General features: G+C 47.7%; 1 protein-coding gene across 1 annotated transcript; it reads left to right on the forward strand.

The window, feature by feature from the left end:
- The first annotated feature begins 16,472 nt into the window (after positions 1-16,472).
- SRM (spermidine synthase) lies at positions 16,473-20,507 on the forward strand. The gene is made up of 8 exons (XM_055582336.1): positions 16,473-16,745; positions 17,282-17,402; positions 17,819-17,911; positions 18,610-18,763; positions 19,541-19,624; positions 19,765-19,910; positions 20,002-20,124; positions 20,233-20,507. Exons 1-8 carry the CDS (start codon positions 16,579-16,581, stop codon positions 20,251-20,253), a joined length of 909 nt encoding a protein of 302 aa, XP_055438311.1. The 5' UTR covers positions 16,473-16,578; the 3' UTR covers positions 20,254-20,507.
- Positions 20,508-20,975: the final 468 nt, after the last annotated feature.

Here is a 20,975-nt window from a genome sequence, read left to right on the forward strand (position 1 = left end):
AAATGAGAGGAGTCTCCACTATAAAAGCTAGATGAGGGAGTTCTCTGGTGGTCTAGTGGTTAGAACACCAGGCTTTCACTGCTGTGACCTGAATTCAATCCCTGGTCAAAAAAAAAAAGATGGGAATTTTTTTAAGAAATTATATTCATGGGACTTGCCTGGTGGTCCAGTGGTAGAGACTCCACATATCCAATGCAAGGGGCTACAGGTTTGATCCCGGGGGAACTAATTCCACATGACACGTAGCCCAGCCAAAAAAAATTTTTAACCAAAGAGATTATATTCTACTGAGGATGCCCTGAGGAGGCTTCATAAGGTAAGAAGTGCAGAGAACCTTGTTGCCAGCTTTACTCAAAGAGTGGGCAGAGCCCCAGGTTCTCCCGAGACCAGCCCTATCAGGCTAGGGGAGTGGGCCCACCCCGTCCGAACTCTCCTGGTGGTTCTTTTGTGTGTGCTTAACTCTGAAGACCAAGTGCTGAACGCAAGGCAGGGGGCCTCATGTTTAGGGGGCTCACCACCTTTCAGAGGTGAAATGAATAGTGGTGACAATGTAGTAAATTTCTCATGGAGGTAAAATGATTCCTTGTCCTGAATTTGGAAGTTATCCTTGCTCATTTTGTCTGGATTTTGTTGTCATTTTGGTTTTGTTTTTTCCACCCCAACCAGAGATCAAATTGTGCCCCTGCAGTAGAGATGCAGAGTCTTAACCACTGGACCACCGGGGAAGTCGTGATTTTGTTTTTTAATAAGATGGAGACTGTAAACTGTACAAGTAGAGGTCTTTTCTAAGTGTCTTATTTTGCAAAAAAAAAAGTTGGCAACCTGATATCAGTGCCCCAGTGTGTTTTTTTAAATTTTACGGGTCCCTGGAACCCCAAAGTCCAGGACCACTGAGCCAAGGGATGGAGCCAAGAGCCTTGGGGGTTTGGAGAACATCTGTAGCTCCATTTCACTGAAGCTTGAAGCCGTGGGGAGATTGATTGGATGCTCAAGGGCCAGGGAGGAGCGTGAGGTGGGGGGTGGGGGTACATGTCAGTCAGGAACTGCTTGGTGATTCCGAACCATGGAGTCTGTGAAGGGCCCTGCGCTCTGGGAAGACAACCTGGCAGGACCGGGTGGGGTTGGAGGTAGAGAATTTAAGAGCAGAAGCGGAGCAGAAGGGCTTTTTGCTCAAGGAGGTACACTGCTGTTTGTGGCCCTTAGGAAGCTTGCCATAAGCATTTTCAACCGAGTAACACCATGTACTGGCCAAATTTGTTTACACTCAGAACCACAGCTGTCTACCTGGCTACACACAATGCTTAAAAAAATGACTCCCAAGTGCTAATCAGTGACAGAAACACATTCCTGCCCTGTGGCAGCCCCATCGGCTTGGACAGTAGCCATTCACCCCCTCCTGTCCTCTTATAAACTAGCTACCCTTAGGAGGCTGAGACAGTTGACCTACTGAACGGTACCGCTTTACCACTGAGTTGTAAACACACATTGGTCTGAATGCAAGGGAACATTTCAGGTTTCCCCGTCCTGAGTTTCCCTATCAGTTGTAGATTTAAGGGGGCTATCTGACAGTGGCTACTTCTGGCAAAACCAGTTTTTCCTCCTTGTGATCTGAAACTGGGTGACCTTTCTGGGCTCATACCTAAAATGTATTCAGGACCTTCATTTTCTTTCAACTTGGAAGGTCTGGGCTACTGCTGTACAAATTATCCTAGAGGTCCCGCTTGCTGTTGGTATTTGAGGCCAAGACCACAGCTCTATCTCCTCTACAGGAGGGTCAAGGGTGTCATTTATTGTCCTCATTTGCGGATGCACGTGCTAGAACGGCTTTGTGTAGCTTGCAGGAGGGACGGGACAGACTTGACCTCCCGCTGCCCCACCCCCACCCCCATGCAGTGCCCCAGGAATGCCAGGGCCCTGACCTGGGCTCAGCTGTGCAGTGCCTGGGTGGAAGCCAAGACAGCTGATTCCACCGGGTGCTTGGGCCCGCGTCCTGGCCGCCCATGTTCAGCCTGTTACCCAGTGCTGCCAGCTATAAACACCATCCCTAGTCTGCTTACAGTCTGGCTCAGGCCACACAGAAGTAAGCAGACTGTCACAACTCAGAGTATGTATAAGTGTCTTGATGTGCAGGCTGTGATGTGAGCGCCATGACCCGAGTACAGGGCTGAACCCAGGCAGCCTGCAGTAACTGGCATGGGTTGACTCTCATTGGCTGGCTGTGTGATCCCGACCCTGAGTATGTTAACAGTTCCAAGGGAGCCATCTCCTAGCAATTCTTTTTTTAAAAACAACTTTTTATTTTGTATTAGGATATAGCAAAGGTAAAAGGAGAAGACAGAGAATGAGATGGTTGGATAGCATCACCAACTCAATGGGCATGAATTTGAACCAACTCCAGGAGAGAGTGAAAGACAGGGAAGCCTGGTGTGCTACAGTCCATGGAATCGAAAGGAGTTGGACACGACTTAGCGACTGAACAACAACATAAGTGAAAGTGTCAGTTGCTCAGTCATGTCTGACTCTTTGTGATCCCATGGACTGTAGCCCACCAGGCTGTTCTGTCCATGGGGATTCTCTAGGCATGAATACTGGAGTGGGTAGCCATTCCCTTCTCCAGGAGATCTTCCCAACCCAAAGTTTGAACCTGTCTCCTGCTTTGGAGGAGAAAATGGCAACCTGCTCCAGTATTCTTACCTGTAATATTCCATGGGCACAGGAGATTGAAGGACAATAGTCCACTGGATCACAAAAGAGTCAGAGATGATTTAGCAACTAAACAACAGGGCTCCCATGTGGCAACACCAGGGAATCCTTCCCTATTGCATCAGGCTTTGCCTGTGATGGAATGTTGGTTGGGATTTTCCCTTTTGGACTAGCTTTGTTATGGGCAACCAGAACTCTGTTGCATCTTGTAGCCCCCTCGTAGGGTATGTTTACAAAACTCTTGCTGTTCAGTTGCTAATAGTACCCAATTTAGGGACTCCATGGACTACAGCATGCCAGGTCCCCCTGTCGTTCACCATCTCCTGAGTTTGCTCAAATTCATGTCCATTGAGTCAGTGATGCCAACCAAACATCTCATCCTTGGCAGTCCCTTCTCCTCCTGCCCTGTCTTTCCCAGCATCAGAATATTTTCCAGTGAGTCAGCTCTTTGCATCAGGTAGCCAAAGTATTGAAACTTTAACTTCAACATCAGTCCTTCTGATGAATATTCAGGGTTGATTTCCATAGGATTTTGTTAGATTGGATTAAATCTAATTGGGTAAATGGATTTAATTGGGAGTAGGCTAGAGATTTGGTTTCACTCTTCAGTTTTCTTGGAATTCTGCTTACATGACAGCTTGTGAGTTCCTTTGCTTTTAAGTAATCTGTATTTCCCATTGAAATCTTTTACTTTGGTTAAGTAAATATTGTTTGACAGATTCTAAAAGGGCTTCCCTGGTGGCTCAGCAGTAAAGAATCTGCCTGCAATGCAGGAGACCCGGCTTCGAGCCCTGGGTTGGGAAGATCCCCTGGAGGAGGGCATGGCAACCGATTCCAATACTGTGGCCTAGAGAATCCCATGGGCAGAGGCACCTGGCTGACTGTAGTCCAGAGGATCACACAGAGTTGGACAAGACTGAAGCAACTAAGCAGCAGCAGAAGGTCAAGGCTTCAGAGAGAAACACTTAATAATTAGTATGTTAAATTTCATGGGATTTCTAAAAATCTGGTATGCCCCAGTAAAATGTTATCAGTCAATATTTTCTAGTTGTTTTAAAATGTTGCATGTCACAATAACTCAGTTTATTTTGTCAATCCCATTGTGACCAAATGTTTATGACTTTTTAAATTCCTTTTTAAAGTCTTTCTGTGATTTATAGATGGCTATTGTTGTGTTCATGTATATTCATGTATGGACATGAATTTGAGCAAACTCCAGGAGATAGTGGAGGACAGAGGAGCCTGGCATGTTGAAGGCCATGGGGTCGAAACGAGCTGGACATACTCAGGGACTGAACAACGACAACACTGTTGTAGTCTGTTAAATCTCAGGTTATACTGGGGAACTAGGTAAGGAAGAAAGTCCTAAGGGAAAGCCTGATTGCTTCATACAAAGTTAAAAACAGGATTGGTTACTAAATGGACTGTTGAATATGGTAATAATTTTATAGGTTTTATCTGAAATGTCACTGATTTTAACTCATGTTTTCCAGATATAGCGAAGCCCTTCTTCTCAAGTTGGTTATGATTTACAACAGTTTGGTAAATTATACCTCTATGAGTAAAACTGAGATATTTTTCTTTTCCCTCTGCCTGTTCCCTTCAAACATTGTAAACTCTTGGGTTCTGAGCAGCCTTATCAAACAAATGGGAAAGACTCTTCTGGCATGTGCGGGGATCTTGATAGTCTGAGGACCTCTATAGAAGACAAAAAGTCACCTAGGCAAAATCTGACGGCAGGCCTTTGACATGGCTTTCTTGGTCTTGAGGGGACTTTTGAAACTTTCATCTGAGACTCCTACTGAGGAATTACACCAGAATCAGTGTGGATGAATCCATGTGGTCAATGGACCAAACTTAGTTTAAAAATATATTAGTCTCAGCTGTACTTGATGAAAATGGAGGTGATTCTAGAAAAAAGAGGTTTCACTGAATGTTAATTCTAGTTTTGTTAAATAAGGTCTATGTTTACCCACTTTCCTTGTTGTTGCATCATATTGTTACAAAATTTAATTGTCAGAAGAACACTAAGTTTGTTTCTGAAGCCTAACTATGTAATTAATCTTTGGATAAAGATCAGATGCTCCATAATCTACAACCAGGAGATTAACACCAGGCCATGGTCATTTAAATTTACAGGCTTCCTTATGCTGCTGCTGCTGCTACTGCTAAGTCACTTCAGTCGTGTCCGACTCTGTGCGACCCCATAGACGGCAGCCCGCCAGGCTCCCCCATCCCTGGAATTCTCCAGGCAAGAATACTGGAGTGGGTTGCCATTTCCTTCTCCAATGCATGAAAGTGAAAAGTGAAAGTGAAGTCGCTCAGTCGTGTCCGACTCTTAGCGACCCCATGGACTGCAGCCCACCAGGCTCCTCCATCCATGGGATTTTCCAGGCAAGAGTACTAGAGTGAGTTGCCATTGCCTTCTCCGTCCCTTATGCTGGGGACAATTAAATCATACTAAGGACTAATACTGCTAGCTATGTTATTTTTTATTTTACCTGTTTTACAAAAGTATTGTTTACTGCATTATCAGATATGTGACTGAGCCTCTGATAAAATAATGATATATAGTTCCATATGAGATCAATGACTGTAAGAGTATAACTCTAGATACGGGAAGAATAAGAGGCAGTATTTTCCTAAAGAGGCTAGTGACACAAAGGGTCCAGAGTCTTTTGCCACTGTTAGAAGGAGGCCTGGTCCAATAATAGCAGCACACTGAGTGGCCTGTCTTCACCAGACCTGGGAATAAGCATTCCTAGCACCATGGGATGGAATGGTCATTAAATGCCCCCCAAACCATGGTCACATACATGACCCTGAAGGGACCCTGCCAAATGAAAATTGGCGCTTGCCATCTGCCTCTGCAAAGATTAAGTCAATGGCCACTTCAGTCATTGAACTTCAACACCCCTTGAGTAAAGGAATTAAGAATGGAGATCAGAAATGAGGCACTCTGTGCCCTGAGAAAAACTGGCTGAACAGGACTTCAGGTAGTTAGATATTTTCAGAAGATGTTATGAGCCTGAATTCTTGCATTTTCCCATATCTAGAAAAGCAATGAAATCATTAACAGTGACATCTGCTTTAACACTGGGGAGGGGAATGCATTTGAAAGTCAGAATGGAGTACTAGGTGACCATAGTGGTTGTGATTTCAGATGTGATCATTCCAGAATTGTTGCAAACTTGAATTTTCTGAGCTATATCACAATCCACAAGGATTTTAAAATTCCCCCACCCTCTTCAATAAGATTTTGGCTAAAGACTGAGAGGTTGAATAGAGACTTTTCCAGTCAGAAAGGAAAAGGCATTGGAAGTGACAAAAACCCTTCTTAAGGAAACTATAAAGAAAAACTCTTAACTATAAGGTTATAAAGAAAACTCTTGCCAAGCAATGCAAAAAACTCATCTAAAATGGGACAAGGTCTTGCCAATTTCTATATTCAACTGACTGGACAACTATTAACTGCTATGCATAAGTTTGTGTTCCACCCCCCACCCCCACCCAGAAGCTTCCTTCCATCCCTTCAGAGCAAGAAACTGAATGCTACTGAAAATGTGAAAAAAGCAATAACCTGAGCTGCAGCTTGAAAATAAAAGAAGGGACCCTATAACATTCTTCTTACTACTTACTATTCACACCTCTCTTAAAATTGGATGGGGTAAAACTGTGGGTACATCACACCAGAGTAAAAAGATTACCAGATGACCAGCCAAGTCAGCAAGCAGACTCCTGAGAAGCAGACATTGTATTGTTCCAACAAGCAGAGTGAAAGTTCTGTGTTCTTACCCTTTCTTATACCTTCTACCTATAGATTCATATGCTGATTCTTTCAATCATTCTAACTGCTAGTTATGTGGCCAGCTTCCTATTTCCAGGTCTCCCCTGGATTCTGATGGGTTTTCCCCATGTAGGGAATGGTCTGGAAACAACTGGCTACAATAAGCCTCTGAAGTGCCAGTTCCAGACTGGTTTTCAGACTTATTCTCCCGAATTCCTAAGGAAACGAAATCTGTTCTGTCTACTAAAGTTCTAGCTGTCATTCCTTTCACCTCTAACTGGGTCTGCTGCACCAAAATGGCAGAACAAGGGATTGAGATTTAATCATATGAGACCTGGATCCAGGACATGGAACTCAATTATTTCCAATTCGGTATCTATTCCCTCAAAGTTGGCAGGACTATGCCCCATCTCAGCTTAAAGTATTTACAGTGGTCATCACTTCATTCCCTGAAAGATTTGGGGAAAGATAAAACCAAGTGGGGATTAAAACTGAGTTCCCCCAAAACCAAGTTCCTCTGATGTGTGTGTGTGTGTGTGTGTGTGTTGCTCAGTCATGTCCGGTTCTTTGTGACCCCATGAAGTATAGCCCACCAGGCTCCTCTATCCATGGGATTCTCCAGGGAAAAATACTGGAATGGGTTGCCATTCCCTTCTCCAGGGGATCTTCCTGACCCAGGGATTGAACCCAGGTCTCCTGCATTGAAGGCAGATTCTTTTCCTTCTGAGCCACCAGGAAATCCCATCCTCTGCTGAGTTCTACCCAAAAATAATTATTCCCTTTTCTCATCCAACATCTGTTCTCAAGGTTGAGGAGTATCAAAGAAAAGGAGAGTATTGATCCCATGCAGGGCCCTGTGGGGCTCCTGGGCACAAGGCCTCCATGTCCCCCATTCCTTTGATTATAGGAAACAGCCTTCATTCAGCCTCCAGGAACTTCTCTGAGTTTCAGTGGGCAGATTCAACCAGTTGTTAATTAGGGAAGGGAGGGGATTCGAGATCATGGAGAAACAAGCAATACTGTTTCTCTATCAACAGATATATACAACATTCAGTTCAGTTCAATCACTTAGTTGTGTCTAACTCTTTGTGACCGCATGGCCCACAGCACACCAGGCCTCCCTGTCCTTCACCAACTCCCAGAGTTTACCCAAACTCACGTCCATAGAGTCAGTGATGCCATCCAACCATCTCATCCTCTGTCGTCCCCTTCTCCTCTTGCCCTCAATCTTAGCCAGCATCATGGTGTTTTCTAAGGAGTCAGCTCTTCACATCAGGTGGCTAAGTACTGCAGTTTAAGCTTCAACATCAGTCCTTCCAATGAACACTCAGGACTGATCTCCCTTAGGATGGACTGGTTGGATGTCCTTGCAGTCCAAGGGACTCTCAAGAGTTTTCTCCAACACCACAGTTCAAAAAGCATCAATTCTTCAGTGCTCAGCTTTCTTTATAGTCCAACTCTCACATCCATACATGACTACTGGAAAAAACATAGCTTTGATTAGACGGACCTTTGTTGGCGAAGTAATGTCTCTGCTTTTTAATAAGCTGTCTAGGTTGGTCATAGCTTTTCTTCCAAGGAGCAAGTGTCTTGATTTCATGGCTGCAGTCACCATCTGCAGTGATTTTGGAGCCCAAGAAAATAAAGTCTTCCACTATTTCCCCATCTATTTGCCATGAAGTGATGGAACCACATTCCATGATCTTAGTTTTCTGAATGTTGAGCTTTAAGCCAATGTTCCACTCTCCTTTTTTACTTTCATCAAGAGGCTCTTTAGTTCTTCACTTTCTGCCATAGGGTAGTGTCATCTGCATATCTGAGGTTATTGATATTTCTCCCGGCAATCTTGATTCCCGCTTGTGCTTCATTCAGCACAGCGTTTCTCATGGTGTACTCTGCATATAAGTTAAATAAGCAGGGTGACAATATACACCCTTGGCATACTCCTTTCCCAATTTGGAACCAGTCTGTTGTTCCGTGTCCAGTTCTAACTGTTGCTTCCTGACCTGTACTCAAATTTCTCAAGAGGCAGATCAGGTGTTCTGGGATTCCCAACTCTTCCAGAATTTTCCAGATTATTGTGATCCACACAGTCAAGGCTTTGGCATAGTCAATAAAGCAGAAATAGATATTTTTCTGGAACTCTTTTGCTTTTTCTATGATCCAATGGATGTTGGCAATTTGATTTCTGGTTCCAGCTTGAACATCTGGAAGTTCATGGTTCTCATATTTCTGAAGCCTGGTTTGGAGAATTTTGAGCATTACTTTACTAGCGTGTGAGATGAGGGCAATTGTGCAGTAGTCTGAGAATTCTTTGGCATTGCCTTTCTTTGGGATTGGAATGAAAACTGACCTTTTCCAGTCCTGTGGCCACTGCTGAGTTTTCCAAATTTGCTGGCATATTGAGTGCAGCACTTTACTATATCATCATTTAGGATATGAAATAGCTCAACTGGAATTCCATCACCTCCACTAGCTTTGTTCGTAATGATGCTTCCTAAGGCCCACTTGACTTCACATTCCAGGATGTCTGGCTCTAGGTGAGTGATCACACCACTGTGATTATCTGGGTCATGAAGATCTTTTTTGTACAGTTCTTCTGTGTATTCTTTCACAGCGTCATCTTTCAGGATTTGAAATAGATCCACTGGAATTCCATCACCTCCACTAGCTTTGTTCATAGTGATGCTTTCTAAGGCCCACTTGACTTCACATTCCAGGATGTCTGGCTCTAGATGGGTGATCACAGCATCGTGATTATCTGGGTCGTAAAGATCTTTTTTGTACAGTTCTTTTGTGTATTCTTGCCACCTCTTCTTAACATCTTCTGCTTCTGTTGGGTCCATACCATTTCTGTCCTTTATCGAGCCCATCTTTGCATGAAATGTTCCCTTGGTATCTCTAATTTTCTTGAAGAGATCCCTAGTCTTTCCCATTCTGTTGCTTTCCTCTATTTCTTTGCATTGATCACTGAGGAAGGCTTTCTTATCTCTTCTTGCTATTCTTTGGAACTCTGCATTCAGATGCTTATATCTTTCCTTTTCTCCTTTGCTTTTCACTTCTCTTCTTTTCACAGCTATTTGTAAGGCCTCCTCAGACAGCCATTTTGCTTTTTTGCATTTCATTTTCCATGGGGATGGTCTTGATCCCTGTCTCCTGTACAATGTCACAAACCTCATTCCATAGTTCATCAGGCACTCTATCAGATCTAGTCCCTTAAACCTATTTGTCACTTCCACTGTATAATCATAAGGGATTTGATTTAGGTCATACTTGAATGGTCTAGTGGTTTTCCCTACTTTCTTCAATTTCAGCAAATTTGGAAAACTCAGCAGTGGCCACAGGACTGGAAAAGGTCAGTTTTCATCCCAATCCCAAAGAAAGGCAATGCCAAAGAATGCTCAAACTACCACACAATTGCACTCATCTCACATGCTAGTAAAGTAATGCTCAAAATTCTCCAAGCCAGGCTTCAGCAATACGTGAACCGTAAACTTCCTGATGTTCAAGCTGGTTTTAGAAAAGGCAGAGGAACCAGAGATCAAATTGCCAACATCTGCTGGATCATGGAAAAAGCAAGAGAGTTCCAGAAAAACATCTATTTCTGCTTTATTGACTATGCCAAAGCCTTTGACTGTGTGGATCACAAGAAACTGTGGAAAATTCTGAAAGAGATGGGAATACCAGACCACCTGACCTGCCTCTTGAGAAATCTGTATGCAGATCAGGAAGCAATAGTTAGAACTGGACATGGAACAACAGACTGGTTCCAAATAGGAAAAGGAGTACGCCAAGGCTGTATATTGTCACCCTGCTTATTTAACTTATATGCAGAGTACATCATGAGAAACGCTGGGCTGGATGAAGCACAAGCGGGAATCAAGATTGCTGGGAGAAATATCAATAACCTCAGATATGCAGATGACACCACCCTTATGGCAGAAAGTGAAGAGGAACTCAAAAGCCTCTTGATGAAAGTGCAAGAGGAGAGTGAAAAAGTTGGCTTGAAGCTCAACATTCAGAAAACGAAGATCATGGCATCCTGTCCCATCACTTAATGGGAAATAGATGGGGGAACAGTGGAAACAGTGTCAGACTTTATTTTTGGGGGCTCCAAAATCACTGCAGATGGTGACTGCAGCCATGAAATTAAAAGATGCTTACTCCTTGGAAGGAAAGTTATGACCAACCTAGATAACATATTCAAAAGCAGAGACATTACTTTGCCAACAAAGGTCCGTCTAGTCAAGGCTATGGTTTTTCCTGTAGTCATATACGGATGTGAGAGTTGGACTGTGAAGAAGGCTGAGTGCCAAAGAATTGATGCTTTTGAACTGTGGTGTTGGAGAAGACTCTTGAGAGTCCCTTGGATTGCAAGGAGATCCAACCAGTCCATTCTGAAGGAGATCAGCCCTGGGATTTCTTTGGAAGGAATGATGCTAAAGCTGAAACTCCAGTACTTTGGCCACCTCATGCAAAGAGTTGACTCATTGGAAAAGACTCTGATGCTGGGAGGGATTGGGGGCAGGAGGAGAAGGGGACAACAGAGGCTGAGATGGCTGGATGGCATCACTGACCCGATGGACGTGAGTCTGAGTGAACTCCGGGAGTTGGTGATGGACAGGGAGGCCTGGCATGCTGCGATTCATGGAGTCGCAAAGAGTCGGACACAACTGAGCAACTAAACTAAACTGAACTCTGTGTATTCTTGCCACCTCTTCTTAATATCTTCTGCTTCTGTTAGGTCCATACCATTTCTGTCCTTTATTGAGCCCATCTTTGTGTGAAATCTTCCCTTGGTATCTCTAATTTTCTTGAAGAGATCTCTAGTCTTTCCCATTCTATTGTTTTCCTCTATTTCTTTGCATTGATAGCTGAGGAAGGCTTTCTTATCTCTCCTTGCTATTCTTTGGAACTCTGCATTCAAATGGGTATATCTTTCCTTCTCTACTTTGCTTTTTGCTTCTCTTCTTTTCACAGCTATTTGTAAGGCCTCCTCAGACAGCCATTTTGCTTTTTTGCATTTCATTTTCTTGGGGATGGTCTTGATCCCTGTCTCCTGTACAATGTCATGAACCTCCATCCATAGTTCATCAGGCATTCGATCTATCAGATCTAGTCCCTTAAATCTATTTGTCACTTCCACTGTATAATCATAATGGATTTGATTTAGGTCATTCTTGAATGGTCTAGTGGTTTTCCCACTTTTCTTCAATTTAAGTCTCAATTTGGCAATAAGGAGTTCATGATCTGAGCCACAGTGAGCTCCCGGTCTTGTTTTTGCTGACTGTACAGAGCTTCTCCATCTTTGGCTGCAAAGAATATAATCAATCTGATTTCAGTGTTGGCCATCTGGTGATATCCATGTGTAGAGTCTTCTCTGGTATTGTTGGAAGTGGGTGTTTGCTATGACCAGTGTGTTCTCTTGGCAAGACTCTATTAGCTTTTGCCCTGCTTCATTCCGTACTCCAAGGCCAAATTTGCCTGTTACTCCAAGTGGTTTCCTGACTTCCTACTTTTGCATTCCAGTCCCCTGTAATGAAAAGGACATCTTTTTGGGGTGTTAATTCTAAAATATCTTGTAGGTCTTCATAGAACTGTTCAACTTCAGCTTCTTCAGCGTTACTGGTCGGGGCATAGAGTTGGATTACTGTGATATTGAATGGTTTGCCTTGGAAATGAACAGAGATTATTCTGTCGTTTTTGAGATTGCATCCAAGTACTGCATTTCAGACTCCTTTTTTGACTATGATGGCTACTCCATTTCTTCTGAGGGATTCCTGCCCACAGTAGTAGATATAATGGTCACCTGAGTTAAATTCACCCATTCCAGTCCATTTTAGTTCACTGATTCCTAGAATGTCACCGTTCACTCTTGCCATCTCCTGTTTGACCACTTCCAATTTGCCTTGATTCATAGACCTAACATTCCAGGTTCCTATGCAATATTGCTCTTTACAGCATCGGACCTTGCTTCTATCACCAGTCCCATCCACAACTGGGTGTTGTTTCTGCTTTGGCTCCATCCCTTCATTCTTTCTGGAGTTATTTCTCCACTGATCTCCAGTAGCTTATCTCCAGTAGACAATATTATCTTTGAACTATTTTGCAGATATGGAAACCCCCTCCAGGAGGGAGAACTTAGTGATTAACAATGGTATGCTGCCCACAGGGATAGGGAAACAGGATTGAACAAGTCTATGAAGACCTAAAAGACCTTCTAGAACTAACACCAAAAAAAGATGTCCTTTTCATTACAGGGGACTGGAATGTAAAAGTATGAAGTCAAGAGATACCTGGAGTAAAGGCAAGTTTGGCCAGGGGGCACATAATGAAGCAGGGCAAAGGCTAATAGAATTCTGCCAAGAGAATGCACTGGTCATAGCAAACACCCTCATCCAACAACACAAGAGAAGACTCTACACATGGACATCACCAGATGGCCAACACTGAAATCAGATTGATTGCAAGTCATCTTTGCAGCCAAAGATGGAGAAGCTTTATACAGTCAGCAAAAACAAGACCGGGAGCTCACTGTGGCTCAGATCATGAACTCCTTATTGCCAAATTCAGATTTAAATTGAAGATAGTGTGAAAACCACTAGACCATTCAGGTATGACCTAAATCAAATCCCTTATGATTATACAGTGGAAGTGACAAATTGTTTCAAGGCATTAGATCTGATAGACAGGTTGCCTGAAGAAATATGGACAGAGGTTTGTGACATTGTACAGAAGGCAGTGATCAAAACCATCTCCAAGAAAAAGAAAGGCAAAAAGGCAAAATGGTTGTCTGAGGAGGCCTTACAAATAGCTGAGAAAAGAAGAGAAGTGAAAGGCAAAGGAGAAAAGGAAAGATATACCCATCTAAATGCAGAGTTTGAAAGAATAGCAAGGAGAAATAAGAAAGGCTTCCTCAATGATCAGTGCAAAGAAATAGAGGAAAACAACAGAATGGGAAAGACTAGAGATCTCTTTAAGAAAATTAGACATACCAAGGGAATATTTCATGCAAAGATGGGCACAATTAAGGACAGAAACAATATGGACCTAACAGAAGCAGAAGATATTAAGAAGAGGTGGCAAGAATACACAGAAGAACTATACAAAAAAGTGACCCAGATAACCATGATAGTGTGATCACCCACCTAGAGCCAGACATCCTGGAATGTAAAGTCAAGTGAGCCTTAGGAAGCATCACTAGGAACAAAGCTAGTGGAGGTGATGAAATTCTAGTTAAGCTATTTCAAGTCATAAAAGATGATGCTGGTAAAGTGCTGCACTCAACATGCCAGCAAATTTGGAAAACTCAGCAGTGGCCACAGGACTGGAAAAGGTCAGTTTTCATTCCAATCCCAAAGAAAGGCAATGCCAAAGAATTCTCAGACTACTGCACAATTGCCCTCATCTCACACGCTAGTAAAGTAATGCTCAAAATTCTCCAAACCAGGCTTCAACAGTACGTGAACTGAGAACTTCCAGATGTTTAAGCTGGATTTAGAAAAGCCAGAGGAACCAGAGATCAAGTTGCCAACATCCATTGGATCATAAAAAAAGCAAGAGAAAACATCTGCTTCCAGAAAAACATCTGCTTCTGCTTTATTAACTATGCCAAATCCTTTGACTGTGTGGATCACCACAAACTGTGGAATATTCTTCAAGAGATGGGAATACTCTTCAAGAGATGGGAATACCAGACCACCTTCCCTGCTTCCTGAGAAATCTGTATGCAGGTCAAGAAGCAACAGTTGTTACTGGACATGGAACATCAGACTGGTTCCAGATTGGGAAAGGAGTATATCAAGGCTGTATATTTTCACCCTGCTTATCTAACTTCTATGCAGAGTACCTCATGCGAAATGCCAGGCTGGATGAAGCACAAGCTGGAATCAAGATTGCCAGGAGAAATATCAATAGCCCCAGATATGCAGAGGACACCACCCTTATGGCAGAAAGCAAAAAAGAGCCTCTTGATCAAAGGGAAAGAGGAGAGTGGAAAAGCTGGAGAAAAAAACTCAACATTCAGAAAACTAAGATCATGGCATCCAATCCCATCACTTAATGGCAAATAGATGGAGAAACAATGGAAACAGTGACAGACTTTATTTTCTTGGTCTCCAAAATCACTGTGGATGGTGACTGCAGCCATGAAATGAAAAGATACTTGCTCCTTGGAAGAAAAGCTGTGACCAACCTAGACAGCATATTAAAAAGCAGGGACATTACTTTGCCAACAAAGGTCCATCTAGTCAAGGCTATGGTTTTTCCAGTAGTCATAGATGTGAGAGTTGGACCATAAAGAAAGCTGATTGCTGAAGAATTGATGCTTTTGAACTGTGGTGTTGGAGAAGACTCTCGAGAGTCCCTTGGACTGCAAGGAGATCCAACCAGTCAATCCTAAAGGAAATAGTCCTGAATACTCATTGGAAGGACTGATGCTGAAGCTGAAGCTCCAATACTTTGGCCACCTGATGCAAAGAGCTGACTCCTTAGAAAAGACCCTGATGCTGGGAAAGATTGAAGGCAGGAGAAGGGGACGACAGAGGATGAGATGGTTGGATGGCATCACTGACTCGATGGACATGAGTTTGAGCAAGTTCTGGGAGCTGGTGATGGACAGGGAAGCCTGGCCTGCTGCGGTCTACGGGGTCGCAAAGAGTGGGACACAACTGAGTGACTGAACTGATCTGATGCTGCCCACAAGCACATAGACCCCATACCAGTTTGACTTGAAGGTTGACCATGTGGACTCCTACTTACTTTACCACCAACCCATTAGAAGAATGTCCACGAGCTGATCATGCCCTCTTTAAACAATGACTAGAAAACTTGTCACTGTCTTCCCCAAGTTGGGGACACATGGTTTTGAGGGCATGAGCCCTCTGTATCCTTTACCTGGTGAAGCAAGAAAGCTACCCTTTCCGGTAGAAAAGGTATAGTATTTGGGTGAAGTATCACCCAAAACTGTCTCTGAGATTTGATTCTGCACCAGTATACAGAGAAGCTGAGCTTTCAGCATTACAAAAAGTCCCTCAAAAAAAACACCCTTGTCATAATGTCACCCGTGGCTTATGCCAGTTTCACCTCCCTGCCCTGGCATGCGAAGAACTAAGCATGTAGAGCAATTAGCATTTAATATTTGGTAATTAGCATGCTTAATGTGATTCAGAAAAGTTCCTTGACATTTTCACAAAATCAGAAAGCACATTCCCGCCCACCTTTCAAGGAGCGAGGCCCAGTTTGTCAAAAAAAAACAAAAAACAAAAACCCTGTGTGCCAGTCTTTTTGGTGCTGAATATGCATGTGTTGGCCTCTTCCGGGACACTGCTGGTAAATTTAGAAACTCATTTAGAAAAGAACTCTTTCTCATTCAGCAGCCATACGCCCAAGGATCAGAGAATCTAAGGGGAAATGCCTAAATCGAGCTTAAGTCCTGGGGCTGTGATGCTCTTCTCAAGTAAATATAACCCTCGTTGTGCCCCCGACCAAGCACACTGCAGTGCTGAAGTCCAACACGGACTCAAATTTGCGGACGCGGTACAGATGATTCATTCTACTCTAGCTCCAGCGAAACAACGTAACTCTTCTTTCGACAGTGTAGCCACCCGGTCCAGTGTTTCCAGCCCAAGGGTTCAAGCCGGCAGCCCTGACGTCTCGGCGCTCCGACACGCCGCGCCGGGCCCGAGATGTCAGCTCAGGTTTCCCCTGCGGAGTCGGGTACCCCTCACTACCTCTCGGGCCAGTCCGTGCCTCCCCGAGCCCGGCCCCACGTGGCCCAGGGAAGCTGCCGCACTAGCCTGCTGCCGCAGACGGACGGCCCGCCGCAGCCACTGGACACCGCGCTGCAGGTCGGAGACCAATGAGTGTGCTCGGACGCCGGAGGGGGCGGGGCCGCCAGGCTGCCTCGCACAGGCGCCGCCACTGGGGGGCTTGGGGCCCGCCCCTGGCAACAGGCCCCGCCCCGCCGGCCGGGTTAGGTTGCCGCGCGGGCGGCGGGCGGAGTTGGTCCCGTTGTGCTGTGGCTCCGCGCGGCCTGCAGTCCCGGGCCCGCGCCCCGCACCGCCAGCCCGCCCGCCCGCCAGCCCGCCATGGAGCCTGGCCCCGACGGCCCCGCCGCCCCCGGCCCCGCTGCCATCCGCGAGGGCTGGTTCCGCGAGACGTGCAGCCTGTGGCCCGGCCAGGCCCTGTCTCTGCAGGTGGAGCAGCTGCTACACCATCAACGCTCGCGGTACCAGGATATCCTCGTCTTCCGCAGGTACCCGCGCCCGCCCGGCCCAGCGCCCCGGCCGCCCGGCCCCGCGCAGCCCGCCGGCACTCCAGCCCTGGGCTCGGCCCAGCCCGACCCTCTTCCTGCCGGACTCCTGTCTTGCGCGTTTTACCTCCGGACGCCCCCGGCCGTCTCTGCCCGCTCCTTCCCCTGCAAAACTGTCAGAAGTTCTCGTGAACTAGGCCCGTCTCTTCCCTCCGTCCCCTCCCCAACCCTCATCCTTCTCGCTGGGCTGGGGACCGGCTTTTCGGGCGGTCCACCTCGGCGGGGAGGGAGCCGGAATCTGCGCCGACCCGCTGCGCCGAGCTCCACGTGTCAGTCCCGGACACGTCAGAGCCGGGACCCCGCGTCCAGCCTCCACCCAGCGGGCCCGCCCGCCGATCCTCGCCACGTGTCACCCCCCGGACTCACCCCTGGAGCCCCCTCGGCAGGTTGGGAGAGATTCTTCTCACCCTGGGCGAGTGGGGGGCACGTTGCCCCCTTCCCGAGGAGCCCAGGTCGCTGACTGTCACTCCCGCCCTCAGTAAGAGCTACGGGAATGTGCTGGTGTTGGACGGCGTTATCCAGTGCACGGAGAGGGACGAGTTCTCCTACCAGGAGATGATCGCCAACCTGCCCCTCTGCAGCCACCCCAACCCACGCAAGGTACCCCATCCCAGCTAGATCCAGCCCTGGGCCGAGGGATAGCCCCACAGAACAGTGCTCGGGGCCCCAGGAGTGCTCAGTGCTCAGCCCTCCCCAAAGGGTTGTCAGAGAAGTGATAGCGAGGACGAGGGGCCTAGAGGGGAGGAGCTGCCCATTTCACAAGGGGTGGGGGCTAACACCCAGGCTGAGACCTGAAGCTTGAGATGGAGCAGCCTTGGCAGGAGTTCCCAGGCAAAGGGGACAAAGTGGAAGATGAAGTGATTAGGTCTGTGACACAGGGAAGCTGAGGAATTGTTCCAGGGAGCTCTGTCTGCTCAGTGCGGTTTAGGGGGCAGAGAGGCCGGCCACTAACTCCCGCTGGAGCCTATTTGGTGGGGCTCCTGCCGCTCCTGGCTGACTCTTCCTCTCCTTGGCAGGTGCTGATCATTGGGGGCGGGGACGGAGGCGTCCTGCGGGAGGTGGTCAAGCATTCCTCTGTGGAGTCTGTGGTCCAGTGTGAGATTGACGAGGTGAGCGCACAGCTGGGTGGGTCTGGATTCAAGTCCCAGTTTGCCCTGAATTGGCTGTTTACCACCGGGCAAGTTGCTTAACCTTTCCAGGCCTGTTTCTTGGTCTCCAGAGCACGTTGGAGGCTTCAGTAGGAAAAGCAGACAGGAAAGCACTTGGTGCACAGTAGGTGTGCGGCTGATGCTATTTCTTAGTAACACTGAGAGCTGACGCTTTGCAGAAGTCCCGGGGACTCCTGTCCTTTACAGCAGCTGGGGGCTTTCATGAGCATTTAGGTGCTAGGTTCACTGGTACATCAGCAGGTCTAGTCCTGCCTCCTTGGAGTTGACATTCAACTTAGGAGTCAAAGGTTATCTGATAAAGGTGTGCGTAGTGAGGCATACAGGCCAGGTGGAATTCCAGCCCTCTGAAATAAATTCCTCACTCTGAAATAGTAAGGAAACCACTCTCCTGGGGCACTTGGGTTTGGAGAGGGGGAGCAGGGGTGGTGGAAGTGTGGGCCAAGCTGTTGGTGGGAGTCAGCCCTCTGAGAAGGGGAGGTACCAAGCTGCTCCCTGCTGTACAGATGTGCAAACTGAGGTTCCACAAATGAATGGCTTGTCTAAGGTGAATCAGGCTCTGAGAAGGGGTCCCACTCAACTCTGGCTCCAGGGTCCACAACCCCTGTGGCCCAACCTGTTACCTCCTGTCCCCTCCCCAGGATGTCATTCAAGTCTCCAAGAAGTTCCTGCCCAGTATGGCCATTGGCTACTCCAGCTCAAAGCTGACCCTACACGTGGGTGATGGTTTTGAGTTCATGAAACAGAACCAGGACGCCTTTGACGTCATCATCACTGACTCCTCAGATCCCATGGGTAAGCGGGTTTGGCCTGGGGCCTCTGGCAGCCACCAGAGGGGAGGCCAGCATCTCCATCTGTGTCCCAAGCCTGGGTTGCAGAGTAGAGGGTGGAGGGGCCCTCCAGAACTAGTGCGGCTCTTTTCCCTTCTGAGGTGTCACCTACCCCCTCAAACATGGCTCAGCAGAGTAGGGCCACTAGGCTACTGCCCAGAGTTGGTTTAGAGCCTGGAGGAGAGTGGGGCCTTGGTCCACTGAGGCCCCAGTTTCCTTCTCAGCCTCCTCTCTGCCCCCGACAGGCCAGCATCAGGATATGTGCAAGGATCTCATCTTTTTTCTTTTCTTTTTTAACACTCATTTTTATTTGGCTGCACTGGGTCTTAGTTGTAGCACGTGGGATCTAGTTCCCCCACTGGGGATCAAACCTGAGCCCCCTGCATTAGGAATGCAGTCTTAGTCACTGGACTACCAGGGAAGTTCCATGTGATACAGTCTTAAACCAAGGCCCAGGCTGGAGACTGCCCTGATGCAGTGCCAACAAGAATCCCCCAGGAATGGGGTTAAAACATGTAGCCCCTTCACACTGGGGCACTGGATCCCTGCACCCCTCCAAAGCACCCTCTTCTTGGTTGGTTTCTGAGTTCCACAGGCCTGGCTTTCAACTCCCAGCTCTGCCCCCTGGTGGCTGTGTGGATGTGTATCTTGGGGTGAGAGTGGCCCTCATGCCCCCAGAGGCAGGCTCAGGCGGTGTCCCTTGGTGCTTGTCCCCCCCCACTCCCGCCCCCCACCTCTGCAGGTCCTGCTGAGAGCCTCTTCAAGGAGTCCTACTACCAGCTCATGAAGACTGCCCTCAAGGAGGACGGCATTCTCTGCTGCCAGGGTGAGGGGGCTAGGGTGGACTGGGTGCTGCTGGTTGAGCCGGGCTCCCGCCGGGAGGGGTCCGGCTGGGGCTGGACCAGGCACTGCCCCCAGCCAGTGCTGACATCATCTGACCACCCGCCCCGCACCCCCCCACCATAGGTGAGTGCCAATGGCTGCACCTGGACCTCATCAAGGAGATGCGGCACTTCTGCAGGTCTCTCTTCCCAGTGGTGGACTACGCCTACTGCACCATCCCCACCTACCCCAGCGGCCAGATCGGCTTCATGCTGTGCAGCAAGAACCCAGTGAGCCGAAGTGGACTGGCCCCCGGGTCGGGGCGGGAGCCTGGCAGGTGGGCCAGGAGAGCATGTCTCTGAGACACACCCCTGTCCCCAGAGCACCAACTTTCGGGAGCCCTTGCAGCCACTGATGCAGAAGCAGGTGGAAGAGATGCAGCTGAAATACTACAACTCCGATGTGCACCGGGCGGCCTTCGTCCTGCCTGAGTTTGCCCGAAAGGTGAGCCCCACCCGCCGCGGGGCAGGGCATACCCAGGGCTCCCTGAAGGGCCATCTTGCCCACCCCCCCAGCCCAGCCCCCTCCTGACGAGGCCTTGTGTCCTTCCAGGCCCTGAATGATGTGAGCTGAGCCCGCGTACTGCTGCTGATGCCGCCCATGACCTCGGACAGGGAGCCTCTGGGGCACCTGGGTCCCACCAGCCCCGGACAAGACCCCTGCTGGCTTGCCCACCAACTGACTGTTACAGGCCCCAGAATGCTGTCCGGCTGGCCCTGCCAGGTGGACTGTCTGTCTTCCTCTGGGTGGCATTCAGCCACCAAACCTATACCAGCTGTGTACAGCATCTCCCCCACCTCTGTTGCCCCTCACTCACCAAACACATGTATTTATAACAAAATTCTGGATTGCGTGTCCCTGGACTTCAGATCGGCCCAGGCAGGGGCTACCTCAGCCATCAGTGGGTTCTCCTGTGTGCCAGACCCTGAGTTGGCGCCCCCGTCTGGCCTCCAAGTATCTGCTGTGGGAGCAGGCAGGCTGCTCCCTGTGTGACCTTGGGCCAGCCCCTTGAGCTCTGTAGGACCCAGAGATGCAACAGTCTGGCCCAAGTCTGTCCTGAGAAACGGCCCTTAATCATTCTATCCCCAAGCCCCACACAAGGTTGGTGGTGTTAGACCCATGGGGTCTGGGCTGGAAAGTTGTCAAAATCAAGGGATTTGCCTTCCCTTGGGGCTGCACAGCAGGGCTCTCAGAAGAATCTGGGCCAGGTCCCATCATGGGGAAGGTGGGGGCAGTGACCCCAGAGGCAGCTATCTGGAGCTTGGTTGGGATCCAATTCCTTGGGCGTGCACCTT

This window comes from Bubalus kerabau, chromosome 5 (assembly GCF_029407905.1).
Source record: "Bubalus kerabau isolate K-KA32 ecotype Philippines breed swamp buffalo chromosome 5, PCC_UOA_SB_1v2, whole genome shotgun sequence".
Taxonomy (NCBI): Eukaryota; Metazoa; Chordata; class Mammalia; order Artiodactyla; family Bovidae; genus Bubalus; species Bubalus kerabau.